The 16,415-nt window shown below is 35.7% G+C and overlaps 1 protein-coding gene across 7 annotated transcripts in view; it reads left to right on the top strand.

Annotated features, from left to right (window-relative positions):
* Positions 1-16,415, top strand: part of SEPSECS (Sep (O-phosphoserine) tRNA:Sec (selenocysteine) tRNA synthase) — a 53,304-nt gene that overhangs the window by 26,262 nt on the left and 10,627 nt on the right. For 4 of the 7 annotated variants that reach the window (XR_010156495.1, XR_001716799.3, XR_001716802.4 and 1 more), the window contains 3 exons: positions 6,980-7,073; positions 8,557-8,647; positions 10,116-10,271. Coding sequence is in view for 3 of the 7 variants with exons in the window: in XM_063809433.1 (XP_063665503.1) it covers positions 6,980-7,073; positions 8,557-8,647; positions 10,116-10,407 (477 nt within the window). In the remaining 4 variants the exon portion in view is untranslated. Of the gene's footprint in view, positions 1-6,979; positions 7,074-8,556; positions 8,648-10,115; positions 12,294-16,415 lie in introns of those variants that run through there. The other 3 variants (XM_063809433.1, XM_517129.9, XM_054682812.2) reach the window with 1 other exon arrangement.

The raw sequence follows: 16,415 nt of genomic DNA, 5'->3' as shown, positions 1-16,415 counted from the left end.
ACAAACACACACATTTTTAAAGATATGGGGTCTTGCTATGCTGCCCAGGCTGGGCTTGAACTCCTGAGCTCAAGCAGTCCTCCCACCTCAGCCTCCCAAGTAGCTAAGACTATAGGCATGTACCTCTGTGTCCAGTTGCACATAATATTTTGATACCGATTTCCATTGTGAATTCTATGCCCTTTTTTTTTTTTTTTTTTTTTTTTGAGATGGGGTCTCATTCTGTCACCCAGGCTGGAGTGTAGTATCATGATCATGGCTCACTGCAGCCTTGACCTCTCTGGGTTCAGGTGATCCTCCCACCTCAGCCTCCTGAGTGACTGGTGTCCACAGGTGCACGCCACCATGCCAGTCTAAATTTTTTTTTTTTTTTTTACTTTTTGTAGAGACAGGGTTTTGCCATGTTGCCCAGTTTGGCCTCGAACTCCTGAGCTCAAGCAATCCTCTTGCCTCAGCCTCCCAGAGTGCTGGGATACAGGCATAAGCTACTGCACCAAGCCTTTTTTTTTTTTTTTTTTTAAGGGAATAATCTACTGTATATTTCTATGTTCTTATAGAAACATTTCTCTAAATATTCAACTATATGGATATAGTCAAAAACTTGTGAAAAGGAATGGAGATTACCTGTTGTATATAACAGGCATTGTACTTCTTGCCTAGCAGAAGCACTTTTCTAGCCTTAAGATTTTGGAATTGTTGATTTTAGGGATTTTGTCATCTTTTTGGAATTTCTGTTATGTCTTGATGTTCTGTCTTGTGACATTTAGGATTTTGACTTTAAGATTTTTGACTACTTGTAGATGATTGATTCCAAAGGCCCATGCATGTGTACATTTTGCTTAGCATGAGTGAAAATCCATCTCCTTTGAGAATAACCTGCAGGAATATGTAGCTCAGCTAGTAAATGAATCCAGCAGGCAGCTCAGTTTCATTGGGACTTTGTTCTTTATTATCACTGGGTAAACACTTTATGGGAGAAATTTTATGTTGGAGTAGTATTCATGAATTGGATGCCTTCATCTCAGATGTCGGGAGGTAACTCTCTTTGTAACATTCAGAACTTTGTTCTTTTCCTTTTATCTAGATATATAGAGTAGAGTAGAATAAACAGGAACAGGACAAGAACAGGATTATAGCTACAGTGTATTATCATGTGTCTGTAGGAGTCCTGCTAGCTAACTTTAGTTTTTTTTAATCCTGAGAACTCTTTTAGGCTAGGGGAAAAATAGGTGGGTGGGGAGCTAACATTTTTATGAATGTCTCTGCTGTATGCCAGGAACTGTGCTAGATGCATTGTACTTATTATTTCCTGTAATACCCAGAGCAAGTGCATGAGGTAGGAATTATCCCCATTTTGCAGATAAAATTGAGGCCCAGAGGAGTTCAGTACTCGCCCAAGTACCACTTATAAGTACCAGAATTGCCATTGAAACCCAGGTCTGTGTGATGCTAAAGTCTGTGCGCTTTCCATCTTACCACTTTCTTGTCACTGCTTCCAGTCACTCATCTGTTGTTGAGGGAGTGATCACTCGCCCTGTGCTAGGCATTTGAGCCATAAAGATGATGATCTTGTGACCCTCTCACTCTAGTGGAGGTATGTAAAACCCCAAAAGCTCTCTAATGTACTAATTGGTTTTATTTAAAATTCTCTGTATAGAATTTACAAGAGAGAATATCTCTAGGAGTAATTTTCAAAGTATTACGATGCCCATTTGAGAACTCTGTCACTGTAAGTTAAAGTTTGCTTTTTTAACAACTTCATTCAGTAGGCAGGTTTCTCTGTTGAAAAATGTGGATGTCCTCCATAAACCATAATTGCATATATGTAGCATAAATATTGTTTTTTTATTGGATTTGTTGCAGAAATAAGGGCCTCTTTTGTTTAAATGGACTTGCTTTTGAACTGTGAAAATTTAATCGTGATTGTTTATTGGTTCAGCTCTGGAGAAGCTGAGGCAAAGCTATTTTGCTCCAGCCAGAGCTATTTATATACCATCACTGAGAGCTCCTTTTTATATTATTGGTGTTATTGTGTACTAAAAAAAGGAATGTTAGGAGAAAACTTAGAATTTTTTTCATTCTATGCCCTTATTCACCACAATGATATTTTTAGAGGTTATTTCATCTAGCTCTATCTCTTCAGAAAAGGCTTTATCTTTTTCACAGTAGTGGCAGACAAGAACTCAGCTTGAAGCCATTCCTTCTTAAGCTTTCTTTTTTGAAGGGTGAAAGGATCAGAGAGAGTGGAGCTCTGTGTGTGAATTGAGCCTCTTTGCCCTTATCCCCTTCCTGATCAACACATTTGCTTCATTGAGGGGAGAAATAACCATGAATTTAACCCCTTTTAAAAGAGAGGTGAAAATGTAAGACTGTATCTTTTAGTTTGTCTATGCAGAAAGAAAGTCTATGGTCTTAGAAGTTTATCCTCACTTCTGTTTTGCTTCTGGAGAAGATCATTATTCTGTTTAGCTTTCCTTTTAGAAAAGTGCTTTGCTGAACAGGGAAGGCAGGTAATCATTTATTGTTGCAAATATCTGCTGAATTGGATAAGTGGAAGAAGAATAACAGCACTATGGCTGCTCAGTGGCTGGAATTTGTGAGCTAAAAACTGGGGGACAAACTAAGTTTTAAAAGAACATCATACACTTCAGTGTCCTTATAGCAGAGCTAAGTTTGAAAACACTACTAGATTTGCAGCCCTGTAAGTGGAGTAGTTGCATCTCTGCAGAAGCATCTGATTTCAAGCCTACATATGGGGCCTTAACAACTTGAATGCAGATGGGTGTAGCCTCTGAGGCAAGATTCGCCACTTGCTCCTGGATCCTTTTAGCTGGCCACAGTCATAGACAGGAGCATGTCATATTTAGTACTGTTTTCCTCCAATATGGACATCTGTCTGCTTCAGTATTTACCTACTCTCGGTCATCCATCCATCCATTCATGTTATCTTTGAAATAGTAGACTACTGGGTATGTTTCTTTTGGTTTATTACCTGCCTTGTGAAACATATTGTAATAATATGTGAGGTTCCATTTTTATTTTATCCTATAACATGAAACAGTATGTTTCCAAAGGTGTAATTACATAAGACCGTTTCACATAAAATTTAGTGAATTATGCACATCTTTGGATTTTGGGAGAGACAGGCTAGATGTCGGATTTCATGACTGCAAATCAATTTGCAAAAGGCCATATGAAAGATAATGCTTAATATAATTCAACTTCTCTTCCATTAACATCTTGAACTGTGGTGTAAAGTTTTGTATTTTTATTCTAGAAATATAGCTGACATTAGCATTCAGGTATACAGTTCAGTTTATCTCTAGTGAAAAGTCTCTTAAAATTAAGTTAAATACAGCACAGAGAACATGGAAAATCAATAATATTTCATTTCTTTTAAGTAAGATCTTTCTATATACATTTGCTTGGGTTGCTTATAAATTTCTTTCTTTACAGAAGTATTTTATAATAAATGTCAGTTATAGATTTAACTGTAGCAAAAAATAGTACAGGTTCGGTAGTAGCTTTAATATATCAGGTAAAAAACTGCTTAGCTAAGTATTAGTGTAGGATAGTGGTATAGTCTCCTAAATGATATTTTTAAAATGTAGTAATATTAATAGGAGAGCATTTAGGAGCTTAACATGTGGAATATTATAGAATTCAGCCTATTGTGCTTTAAGATATTTAAAACATATTTGCTTATTGGTTTACTTATAACCCTTTACACAGAGTAAACATATTGTAAATATTTGTTGATGGATGTGAACTTGCTTCAAATTTTTTTTAAATCTAATTACTCCCATACTAGTGATACGAGATTTAATTACTTTAGTGTTATCCTCATAGTCTGAAAATACTATCCTAATATTACCTACAGTTCAAAAGGAATTCTAGTGGCATTAGCAAGTGATTGATAGAACTGGTAAAAACTAATTTGTTAAAGTATTAGAAGTTGAACATTGAGCAAATTCACTTTTTAATAGCCATGTATGCATCAGTAAGTTTAAAAGCACCCTCTAGGGGTGTTATTTAGGAAACATTTTCTCTTTTTTCAGAAATAGCTAACTTGAGTACAAATTAAGTACTCCTCAGGTTCAGCTTATTCACAAATGTGACCACATTGGCATTTAATGTGGCTGCCAAAGTAGATAGAATAATATTTTAAATTGTCTTCACCACTGAAATATGTAAACTGGAGAAAATTTTGCTTCATGAATATATGCTTGAGGATAAATGAAGGATGGATGTGGGTTATGTTGTTGTTAGGTGGTTTGTAGGAGGTAGGGCTCTGTAAAAGGCATTTCCTGCCTGTGAGATTTGTTTCTGCCTATGGGAGGTTGATGAATTTCAGAGTAAATTGGAAAGGCAGAGGCCAGTTAAGACTTTGGTGAATTATATAAGTGAAGAAAAATCAGCATTTAATATCTAAATGAAAATATGTGACTGCTTTAAAAACAAACAGAGCATTTAAATTAGTAACCTAATTACTTTATAGAAGATGAAAATATATGGATGAAACCCAGGAATCCTCCTCTTTATTAACCCTGGTGTGTTACTAAAAAATTATGAGTTGTTCTAATTGCTGGAAAAACTGTTGATTTGTTCCATTTGATTATCTTATTGTTTGACCTTTCATAGTATGGGAATATTGGGTTAAGAAGGAGGGACCAGGGCCAGGTGTAATCCCAGCACTTTGGGAGGCCGAGGCAGGTGGATCACCTGAGGTCAGGAGTTTGAGACCAGCCTGACCAGCGTGGTGAAACTGGCGCAATCTTGGCTTACTGCAACCTCCGCCTCCCAGGCTCAAGTGAATCTCATGCCTCAGCCTCCCGAGTAGCTGGGATTACAGGCTCACACCACCATGCCTGGCTAATTTTGTATTTTCAGTAGATAAGGGGTTTCACCATGTTGGCCAGGCTGGTCTCGAACTCCTGACTTCAGGTGATCCACCTGCCTCAGCCTCCCAAAAATGCTGGGATTACAGGCGTGAGCCACCATGCTTGGCCCAGGATATTTTTATATGTCTAAGAAAAGATGCTTTTTTTTTTGTTTCTGGAAATGATAATGACATTTGTCTCCTTAAATATTTCTCTATACTTTAAATAACGAAAGAGAAAGGCTTATCTCATGTAGCAGTAACATTTATTAATAGCTTCATTAGGTATGGCCATTGTAGATGTTAACTTTTTGAATATAAAAGGAATGAATTTATTTTAGTGATCTAAGATTTTTGTAATTCCAACATTCTGAGAATTAATTTTATAAAGTATCCTAAAATTTAAAAATGATTATTCAAAAATTTTTAGGTGAGAATATAAAATATGTGTACTGGGTTGACAGAAGTGAAAATGTTTGTGGTCTTAAGTAGACTCATTAATAATTCATAAACCTGGTAGGAATTTTCCTCTTACTCTTTACCTAACAAAAGATGGAGTTAGTCATCTGTGTGCTTCAGACATGAAAAAATTCCTCTGGGACTCAGTGTGGGATGAGAGTATCTTGGCCTTTGAGGTTGGGGAAGTGTCATTTCTTGCTGTCTCTGCTTGGGTACTCTGTTAGCCCCTGGCTGTTTGTTGTATCCTTAGAGTTTATATGTTTTTTCTGTGATTAGAGGAGCTCAGTGCAAATGTGTTTGTTTAGCTGCAGATGTAGTTGGGCAGATACTGATTTCAACACTTTTTAAAGGTCTTGTGAGGAGAAGAAAGTAAAATTTTAGGTCAAATAGTTGCCAACTTAATATTTACCCGTAACTGTTAAACTGCCTCTTATATACATGTGACATTTGATACTTGTAAAATACATTTTTATTATATTTTCTACTATTGAATATATTTTATTTTTCAGAGTGGGACAATTTTTAGTTTTAGTTGCCTTTTTTTGTTTTGTTTTTGTTTTTGTTTTTGTTATGTTACCCAGGCTGGTGTTGAACTCCTGGGCTCAAGCTTGGACTATGGGAGTTGCTGTATTCTTTTAATTGAAGTAAGGGATTGTTCACTTTAATGTTGTGTGATTTAAAGGAAATACATTTATAAACTACCTTTTCCTAAATAACTTGCATACTAAAGTCTGGCACATTTTTCTTGGTGTTGGGGCAATGGTGGTGAAGAAGACAAAGTCCTTGTGGTCAAGGAGTTTTTGCCTTGTAATGGGTAGTAATAGGCAATATTCATTTAAGCAAATACATGAGATAATTTCAGATTGTGGCAAGTATAGTGAAGGAACCAAAATAGGTAATATGCTGGAAGGAGATTGGGATTGGGAAGGAGATTGGCAGAGTTGGAAAGCTACTTTAATAGCAAAGTTAACAAAGGAAGGTGTCTTTAGCATTTGCCAAGAGGGACCACTTGGGGAATGATCTAGGAAATGCAGGGAAAGCAAGCACAAAGGTTTGAACACTAGAATGATTGGAAAGGAGGCTAATGTGACTGGTGTGTAGTGACTAGGGGAAATGATAGTCACCAGGTTGAGTATATTGGCTGGGTCACATTATGTGGGGCCTTAGAGATGAAGAGTGTGGTTTTCTAATAGTTACTGGAGGAAGTCATCAGGGGAGAAGCATGAACTGGTATGCTTTTGAAAGACCTCTCTAGTCTCTGAGTGTAGAACAGATTATAGAAGGGTGGAGAACAGGCAGAAAAATCATTTAGGATCTATTGCTGTGTCCAGGGAAGAGGTTGATGGCTACGAGGACCAGAGTGGTAGGTCTGGAAGTTCTGAGAAGAAGATGGATTTGTGATAGATATGTAATAGTGAAGGGAGAAAATGTGCTGGTTCTTGGCCTTTACTGAAATCCTGTGGCTTCTGATAGTTGTGGCAGCTTTGAATTTCACTGTATTGTGGCAAAGGAGAGAATTGGTCTTAAGGCACATGGATGAGTTAATTTAAAATGTAGACTTCATACCCATCAGATTTTTGTCTTATTAAATCTGGCAGTAGATATTTGATTTGTTTTAAATGTGACATTTTGTTGTTGCAGGAAATGTTTTCATATTTGTCCAACCAAATAAAGAAGTTGTCAGAAGCCTACAATGAAAGACTGTTGCATACACCTCACAATCCCATATCTTTAGGTAATTTCTTTTTTCCTAAAGAAAAACAAATACTTATGATCCACTCTAGGAGGAAGCTGATACTTCTAGAAGGAGAGAAAACTCTTTCTAGTTATAATGATATTTCTAAATTCATCACAGTATTTTAATTTGTAAATTGAAAAAGTTTAGTTAGGCTTTTGAAATGCTCTAATATATTTCTAAGATAAAGCCTATACACTGAGAGAATCAGAATCAATATTAAGTATTATAACAAAAATGCAGAAAAGAATACTTAAAGTCCTATTTCTAACCATAACTCTATTTATAAATAATTAAAGCTTTCTCCAGGTCGGGTTTGGTGGCCCACGCCTGTAATCCTAGCACTTTGGGAGGCTGAGGCAGGAGGTCACTTAAGCTCAGGAGCTCAAAACCAGCCTGGACAACATAGTGAAACCTTGTCTCTATTATTTAAACTAAACAAATAAACAAAACTTTCTCCAGTTAACAAAACCCCAACATATCAGAAATTAAATCTTTTCTTATGTTGTTTTTAATGTCATTATTGCTTGTTTTCTTTAGCCTACGGATGTTAGAGAAATTTGTATTTATGATATTTTCATTTGTATATATAAGAACTGTGTTTTTATCATGTAATGTAGGGGCTACTAAAAACAATAATGTGAATGTTGACTTTTATGAACTTAATTATCTTTTAAGCTTCATAATTACCCCCTTTTAAATTGTGAATATATGTAATATAATGTTTCATATTTCACATATATCTGAAGAAAGTAAGGAAGGTGAATCATTTGTAGCTGAAGCCTTTTTTAGGAATGGGCTTCTGTGGAATACCATTTGAACACCAATATATAATAAAAACCACCCCAATTAGTCCTTTGCTGATTTATGATCTATGTAGATGTTATAGAAGGTGATATTGTGTAGCTTGAATTCCGAATCTTCCATGTCCTAGCCTCTGACCTCCTTTTCCCTCACATGCAAAATTGTTAAATGATTGGTTGAGATTGTTTGTGAAGCATCTAGCATGGCGAGTCCTTAGTAAATGGTAGCTACGAGTGGTGCTATGTATGCAATCCAGTTTACCCACACAGCCTCAGAATGATCATTTCCATTTCTATATGCAGAATTTGATCTTACTTAGTTTTATATATGTACTGAAATATATCCCACATCCTCACTTTACAAGTTTTTAAAACTTGGTTGAATTTGAATAAACAGCCACACTGATCATGTTATTGTTCCATCTATTTAGTTGGAAAAATTTACTCTCCTGAAGGCTGATATTGGAAATTCTGTTTCATATTTGGAGATGTTAATTTACATTAAAATATTTTTGTCTGATATATAAACAAATCCCTAAGATTTATTAAGTACATTAAAGTGAAATTGTGCCACTTGACAATGAATAAAAAGTAATGCCTTCATCATTATTATTGTTATTATTTGAGTGATTTTTATGCCAGTAAACCAAGGCTTATTGGGATACTTTTTTCTTTTTCAGCTATGACACTTAAAACACTAGATGAACACCGTGACAAAGCTGTCACTCAGCTTGGCTCGATGCTTTTTACCAGACAGGTTTCTGGAGCCAGGTAAGTATGTTTAAGATAGATATGGGTTTATTTGTCTTTTCAAACTTAACTCCAGTAAAATACCTTTCCTCAACAATAGTCCCCCAAGTATATCCTGAACTATACCTGCGAATTCATCATGGAGTAAAGAATGATGAGTTAGAGAATCTGTAAGGCTACTGTATGCCCACCTGTGGACTGCTTATGCCTGAAATAGTCACAAAAAGACATGAATCTTGTTTGTTTTCATAGATGTACAGAACCAAAGTTTTATTACCTCTCTACATAGATTTTTTTCTTTATTTCCTTTGTTAGATGATCTTCGGCAAGTCACATTATGGTATTAGAAATAAGCCATCTTCATCACTAAATTGAAGTGAAAGTGTTCTTAAGGAAAAGCCTTCTTCCTAAACTAAAAAAAAAGAGTATGCAATCCTTGCCTATGTAACTGCCTCAGAAAATTTTACTTTTTCCTCTTCTATATACATGGCCTGAAAAATGAATCTGATTTTTCATTTTAGATTTGATGAGGTCAGAGAAAAATGACTTGAAAAGAAATATCTTGCTGTAAATACTTTATATGCTTCTATTAAATAATTTTTCTGTAGCTACTGGAGAATAGAGATTTTATATCACAGGACAACTTTTTAAAAGTAAAATCTTAGATTAATTTACTTTTTACCTTGATGAACTCATCTATATACAATATAGTTTTGACACTTCTAAAATGGTTTTCTTGACATTGCTTTTAGTATTGCCACTATTTGTCTTTGTGTTTAGGTTGAGCCTAATTGACTTCTTTGAAAAAAACAAAAAGCTAAGCGATTAAACTATTAGAAATCTGCTTATATCTAATATGCCAGTGAAATCAAGCTTTAAAAATGCAGGTGCCTTTGCTAAATATTACTGTTTGCTGACTACCACCCCACTATAAACAGTTACATAACTTCTTCTGTATCTGTGCTTTAAAACTATCCATTGTATAGCACTGATCAGATAGTTAGACTTTTAGTTTGTTGATTATTTGAGGTAACACATGACAATTACAGTGGTTTGACTTGCAAATTTCAATATTTCAGTAAAGTGTGTATATATGAAGTCATATTCCAGATTTGGCACAAAACCAAATCATTTTCTTTTTACCTCTTTAAAGAAGATGTAGAGGTGTTTAAGATTCCTAGAGCTTCAGGTAAAGAGAAAAAGATACTGGCAAAAATAAAATCAAAAGAGATTCCTAGAGCTTATAGGTCTTTAATAGAAGTTAAGTAAACGATAATCACGAGGCAGGACTTTTCTATGTAAAAAAGCAGTGTATTATAGAATTTCATTTTAAAGTCAATACAGTCTATTTTCGTAGGCCATGATTTATGGCTGTTTTAAACTTCGTAATAAGTGGATGTAAGGCTTTGTAACACATATCTTTTGTTTATGGGTGACATTGTGTTACCATTACCAGACATATTAAGTTGGTAAATCTTTCTTCTTTCAGGGTTGTGCCTCTTGGGTCCGTGCAAACTGTGAGTGGCTATACTTTCAGAGGCTTTATGTCACATACAAATAATTACCCTTGTGCTTACCTCAATGCTGCATCAGCCATCGGAATGAAGATGCAGGATGTGGACCTGTTCATAAAGAGACTTGACAGGTGTTTAAAGGCAGTAAGAAAAGAACGAAGTAAAGAGAGTGATGACAATTATGACAAAACTGAAGATGTGGATATTGAAGAAATGGCTTTAAAACTAGATAATGTACTTGTTGACACATACCAGGATGCTTCTTAATGACATGCAAAGGGTTTCTTCTTGATCATTTGAAAGAAATGATAAGGCTGTAGTACAAGCAAGCAGTTTAAAGATAAGACTTGAGATTTTTGAATTGAGAATTTCATGGGAATATTCAGTCAAGGAGCAGACTGTGGTCTGAACTAGCCATTGATGATTGTTAAGTTTCCCATTCTTAGACTGCATCAATCCTTGTGATCCTTAACAGGTTATAATATACAATTAGCATTTTTCTAATTGTTAGAATATCTGTCAATTAAGCATCATGACTCAGATAATTTTTACTAGTGTAATGACAGTAAAATTACTTCAATTCTCTTTGAAATGTAGAGTGCTTCCTCCTAACCATTCTTTACCATTTCTGATCACACAGAATTGAGAAAGATCTCTTAGGCCACTAGTTACTAGTTGTTTGTTGAGATGTGTAAGTCACAGTGTGCCTGTAAAATGGGCATTCCCCAAGGAAGCAGAGTCAAGGTATAAACTTTCGTTTTGACTCAAAAGCAGTGGGTCTCAACTGGGGATGATTCGCTTATCTGAACAGCATCTGCAGACATTTTTGGTTGTCACAACTGGTGGGATGCTGTTAACATCTAGAGGATAGAGGCCAGGGTGCTACTCAACATCCTACAATGCATGGGACAACTCCCACAACAAAGAATTATCCAGCCCAAAATGTCATTAATGCTGAGGTTGAGAAATACTCCTCTAAAGTAGATAAACTCCTTGAGTAAAGAGAAGTTTACCATAGCAACTTTCAGTAGTACTTCAAAGAAGATAGCTGTATAGATGTCATCAAACTATACTATATAGAGAATCTTAAGTGATAACCAGGGTCACGGATTCCAAACATGTCATTATAAATTGTTTTATATGGCGCTCACTGGTGCATTTTTCCTTTTGGGTAAGGGAAAACATTATTCCACTTACTGTTTTTGCTTTAAGCAGCCTGCATATATTGGTTAGTTTGTTCAGATGTTGTGCACAGACATCATCAAAATTAGCTAACATGGGTGTTTTTGAACATATTTTTGCCAGGAAGATGAAAATCACATAGTATGATAAACAGGTGTATTCCCCTCTACTTGCCCATGTGCTCATTTTTCTGAGTCTGAAATTCCAGACTTACTGGCTTTAACAATAATTTTTGTTGTTAATTTAAGAAATAGATATGTCATAGCCTGAAGATTTACTGAAGCTTCTGAACATGCCACCTGCCAAAGCTATGTTTCTCAAAACCAGCTCTGTGGATCATGTTCCTAAAAGATGCTCATGGGGAGAAAACGTTTACAGACAAATAATTCTGGGAGCTGCCTTTGCAAACCTGCCTGTTGGCATATTGAAGGCTCTAAGAATTCCTTCACTAAATAACCCAGTTTTAATATATCCTTATCCCAAGAGAAACTCATTTTTTTAAAGTGAAATATTTGTTAACAGCCCATTGAACATACTTTTAAAAACACTATGGTAGAGAATGCTGTGTTGCCTTCTGGGCTGCATTTTTCTTATTGATTTGGAATTGTAACCTATGTATGAGAAAGGGATTTTCTGGTATTTTGGTGACATTGTACATTGTCCCAGACTGTTTGTAAACATGAGCTCAGACAGATACTACTTCCTTTAATGTGTAAGGTAGACGCCTATGGTCACTGGCTTGACCACCTTGAAAGTCAATGACTATTTTGAGATGAAGTATTTAACTATGAATATCATGAAGGTTATTTAAAAATGTATTTATTTTATCTTTGGGGTTCAAACATTAAAAAAATTTACATAGGTGTAGTAACTCATTTCAAGGGAATAAATGCTGGATTAAAAAGTGTAAATTTTTCATGAGAATTTGGGACTAAATTGCTGAACCAATAAAGCTGAAGAGTTGCAACCTCTAGAGTCAAAAAGGGGATTGAAATGTTGTTGCAAATGTAAATGCTGGCAGTGCAGCTTGCTATACATGTAAGCCAAAATTGTTTTATAGAACAAGTGATCTATATTGTTGTGATCATCATTTAGCTTAAGAAAGGCCAGAGCTGGGAGAGTAGCAAATGTTTTCTCATCTGCAGTGTATCAGCAGTTCTTGGGCTTCAGCTGCTGAATAGATAATAATTCTAATTGAACATAAATTACATGAACTCACATGTGAATGATAGATATGTTACAATATTTCATTCCTGATGCAGAAAATCAGCTGTGGTTTTTATTATTAACCCTTTCTTTTTCAGTGGTTTTGGAATTCTAGCTCTATTCCTCCTGGCTTAAAATTTGAGGGCATAGAATTCACAAGAGTTTTTGAAGAGTTCTGTCTATTCAGGCTTTCCTTTGTCCCCACCCTAGTGTCATTTTCACTCACTCCCATTTCCACACATAAGTATTAAAAAGGATGTATTTATTATAATTTGCTAGTACTGATTGGTAAGCCTCATAATTGGCCTTTGTTATCTTTGTACTGTGACGAAGGCAGTGGATGATACATTACCAATCATTGCCGAAGATAACCTCTTCTATCTTTTTGACCCAACTACCCTTATTAAAACTATCAGGTAAAATATTGGAGTTAGGTTTTTAAAGTCATTGGGCTGTGGCAGTGTGCTTAGAAAAGAAAATGGTGGAACATAGAATATTCTTTTGGTCACTACACAATGTGTTACTTATACATGGCAGGGAAAGGAATTTTAAATCAAACTCGCAGTTTGGTTCTTAGGTCCTCTGCTGATGAATTCTCGCTCTATCAGGGAATGATATGTGACACCAGCCTTAGGAACCTGGTGTTCAACTGTAAATCTTTCTATTTAGCTTTTTGTATTAGTTGAATGAAGTTATAGAATATGAATTATTGAATACAGTTCTGTTCAGCCAATAGGCACTTGATATACAGAATGGTAAATTTAAATATAAATTAAATTTTTCTAATATTATGATCAGCACTTCACTGTGGTGCTGTGTCTTTAACCACCTCATAATAAGAACTGTTATTGAGGACTGGGCTACAGAATGTGCTTAGACTACATCTATGGCTTCCATAGATTTTAGTAAAATTTAAACAGATAATTTGTGTGTACTGCTGATGTTACTTTAATATTGAATTAGTAGTTCATCCTGAGAGTTATATTTCACAGAGGAAAATAACCAACAGCTGAAAACAACAATAATAAAGCTCTGGTGAGTCTGACTCATACTCGGAGAAAGGTTTTGGAATACATACACATTTGGTGCATATAAGAGTTGGGTTTCCTTTTCCCACTTTCTGAGATGTACTAACTTCTGCCAGACCCTTAAATGATTTTGTTATGTTTTGCATTTTTGAGGCCAACCTTATTTTGTAACTGAAAAAAGTCCAGTTTTGCATACACAGAAATTTGGTCATTTTAGAAGTCTCACAACCTGAATAATTTGATAATAATTGAATATGCTATTAACAGCTTTTTAAGAAAAGGTTCTATTAGTCAGTTTTTTCCTTGTCTGTCATATTATGTTGGTTAATGTCTCTTATGGCCAATCTTAGTAGACAGACCTAACACTCACTGCATCCTTTTGTGCCTTACTTTTTACTTTCCTTTTGCCCTTTTGGTATGTGCGCACGTAAGATGGTAAGTTTAAGGCTAATGAATGTATGTTTATAATTTCCTACTCACTACTCTGCAGTTAAAGCTAAGGCCTTAGGCAAAATCTAGAAATGTTTATATTGTTTTGTTTTTTATCAAGTGGTGTCAACTTGAGACATACAAAGAAAGGCTATGCTTAACTGTATAACCGTGGGGGATTTTAGCAATGAGAATATGAAGCTGATATCAGCCTGCTAACCTGTTTTACCAAAAGGAAAAGATGTTTCCAAAAATGTTTTCGGTGTAGACTGTTTAAAGATAAAAATAAATTATATAATTTATTATATGAAATAAATTTTTGATAAGTCACTGATAGTACGTTATTTTACCGAATCATTATGATAGATAAAATCTGAAAGTACAAATAACTGAACTAAATTACTTCCCCATTTTTGATTCAGTCATCAGTATCAGCTTGTCTAGAAATCAGCAAGAAAAGTCATACCTTAATGAGAAGCATGAGTCATGGCTGGGGGCTAAATTAAAAAAAAAAAAAAAAGGAAAGAGACGATATTCCAGCAATCATTTTGCAAAGGATCTATTGACTGTAGAAAGTACTTAGAAGCGTTTAATCTTTTCTAAAAGAAATACTATCTTTTATTTGAAAATAGGTTAATATCACTTTCTTCTTTAGATTTCACATCTAAATTGTGCTATTTGAAGTTTGCAGGTAGTGGCCTTTGATTTGGAATTTGATCTCTGCACTGGTGCTTATTAACCATGTGAGGTCACATATTCAGCCTCTTTGAATCTCAGTCTCATCAAATATAAAATAGATACAACCTTATAGGATTGAAGATTAAATGAGATAATGTATGGTAACGTGATTAACTCGGTATCTATGCATAGAGTACTTACTTTTAATAACTGCTATTATGCTCCGCAAAAAGCTATACTGTCCTAAGTTGTGCTAGATTTAAATTTAAATGTATTCAGTATTATGTAGTTTATTCAGTGGAACTTTTTTTGAGGGGGAGTTATCAATGAATTTTGTCCATTTGCCAGTGGAAATTAAAAGTATGCAGTTGATTTTAGATGACCTTTATTTTTTATTTTCAGGGTTTTTCTATTTTGGCTTTTATGGATTTTCTTTTGTTTTGCATTTTTGAGAATTTTTTTAAACCCATATTTAAAGTGCATTGACTAATTACCTGAAATTTCAGGTCACAACCCAGGAAAGATATACAGAATAAGTTCACATCACAATCACTTCCACATTGATTATATTATCTGACCAAAATTTATGGTATAATAGCAGATCTATAGGCATGCCAGTTGTTCAGTATATTTAGCCCTATTCTTACATGATTTTGTAGTAGAATAGCTGATCATAGCTCCCAAATGGATATCTTTAGCAGACTTCTTTCCTGAACCCTGCACTTGTATGCAACTGCCTAGTCAACATCTTTTGCATGTCTGATAGACATCTCAACCTCCACATGACAAAGGTGATTGATTCCTTGATCTCCCCTAAAAATCTGTGATCTGAACTTCTCTTCAGTTGATTAGGCCAGAAACCTTGGAGTTATCCTCCACTTTTCTCTCTCACATCCTACGCCAAATCCATCAAGAGATCATGCTATATCTACGTACTAATTTATCCAGAATCAAGCCATTTCCCACCTGCTCTGTAACCAGCCAGTTCTGAACTCCCAGTGTTTCTTGTCTGGATTATGACAGTACCCTTGATTCCCCTGGTTCTACCCATGTCCGTTTACACATGGGGCCAACTTGGTTTATGCTGTTCCCAGGGAAAAAAAAGTAAAACCCACAACCAACCAAACTGCTTTATAGATCCATCCCCATGGAGCCCAGAGCTTCCTAGGTATGTGACGCACACACAGCCAGAGTGATCCTCTGGAAACAGGTCCTGTCACTTGTCTGTTCAAACTCCTGCAGTAGCTCCCATGTCACTCAGAGAATAAGCCCAAGGCCTTGCTGTGTCCCAAAAGGCCCCACAGCACTGGCCACCATAACCACTCCCCCTTTATCTTTCTGACCCAACTCTTCATCCTTGCCTGCTCCATTCCAGCCAAACTGGCCATCTTGCTGTTCCTCAAACACTCCAGGCATGCTTTGCCTTAGAGCCTTGCCTCAAGCTAGTCCCTCTGCCTGGAAACATCTCTTAACCCAGATGCTTGGCTAACTCACTTCCTTCATACTTTTTACCAAAGTTCTCCCTTTTCAATGAGCTCTACCTTGACTACCCTTTTTAATACTGTAGCTATCTCCCCCTCCCCCTACCCCCGGTTAACATTGTGTAAAAATTGTCTTAAAATTGAGGGTGGGGCCTCAGTTTTAGGGTTTGTAAGAATCATCTGGAGTTGTTAAAATGCAGATTCAAATTCACTAGGTCTGGGGTGGGGCAGCATCTCTAGCAAATCCCTAGGGCGTGCCCACACTGCTGGC

This window comes from Pan troglodytes, chromosome 3 (assembly GCF_028858775.2).
Source record: "Pan troglodytes isolate AG18354 chromosome 3, NHGRI_mPanTro3-v2.0_pri, whole genome shotgun sequence".
Lineage (NCBI taxonomy): Eukaryota > Metazoa > Chordata > Mammalia > Primates > Hominidae > Pan > Pan troglodytes.
This window is presented reverse-complemented; position numbering and strand designations above follow the sequence as displayed.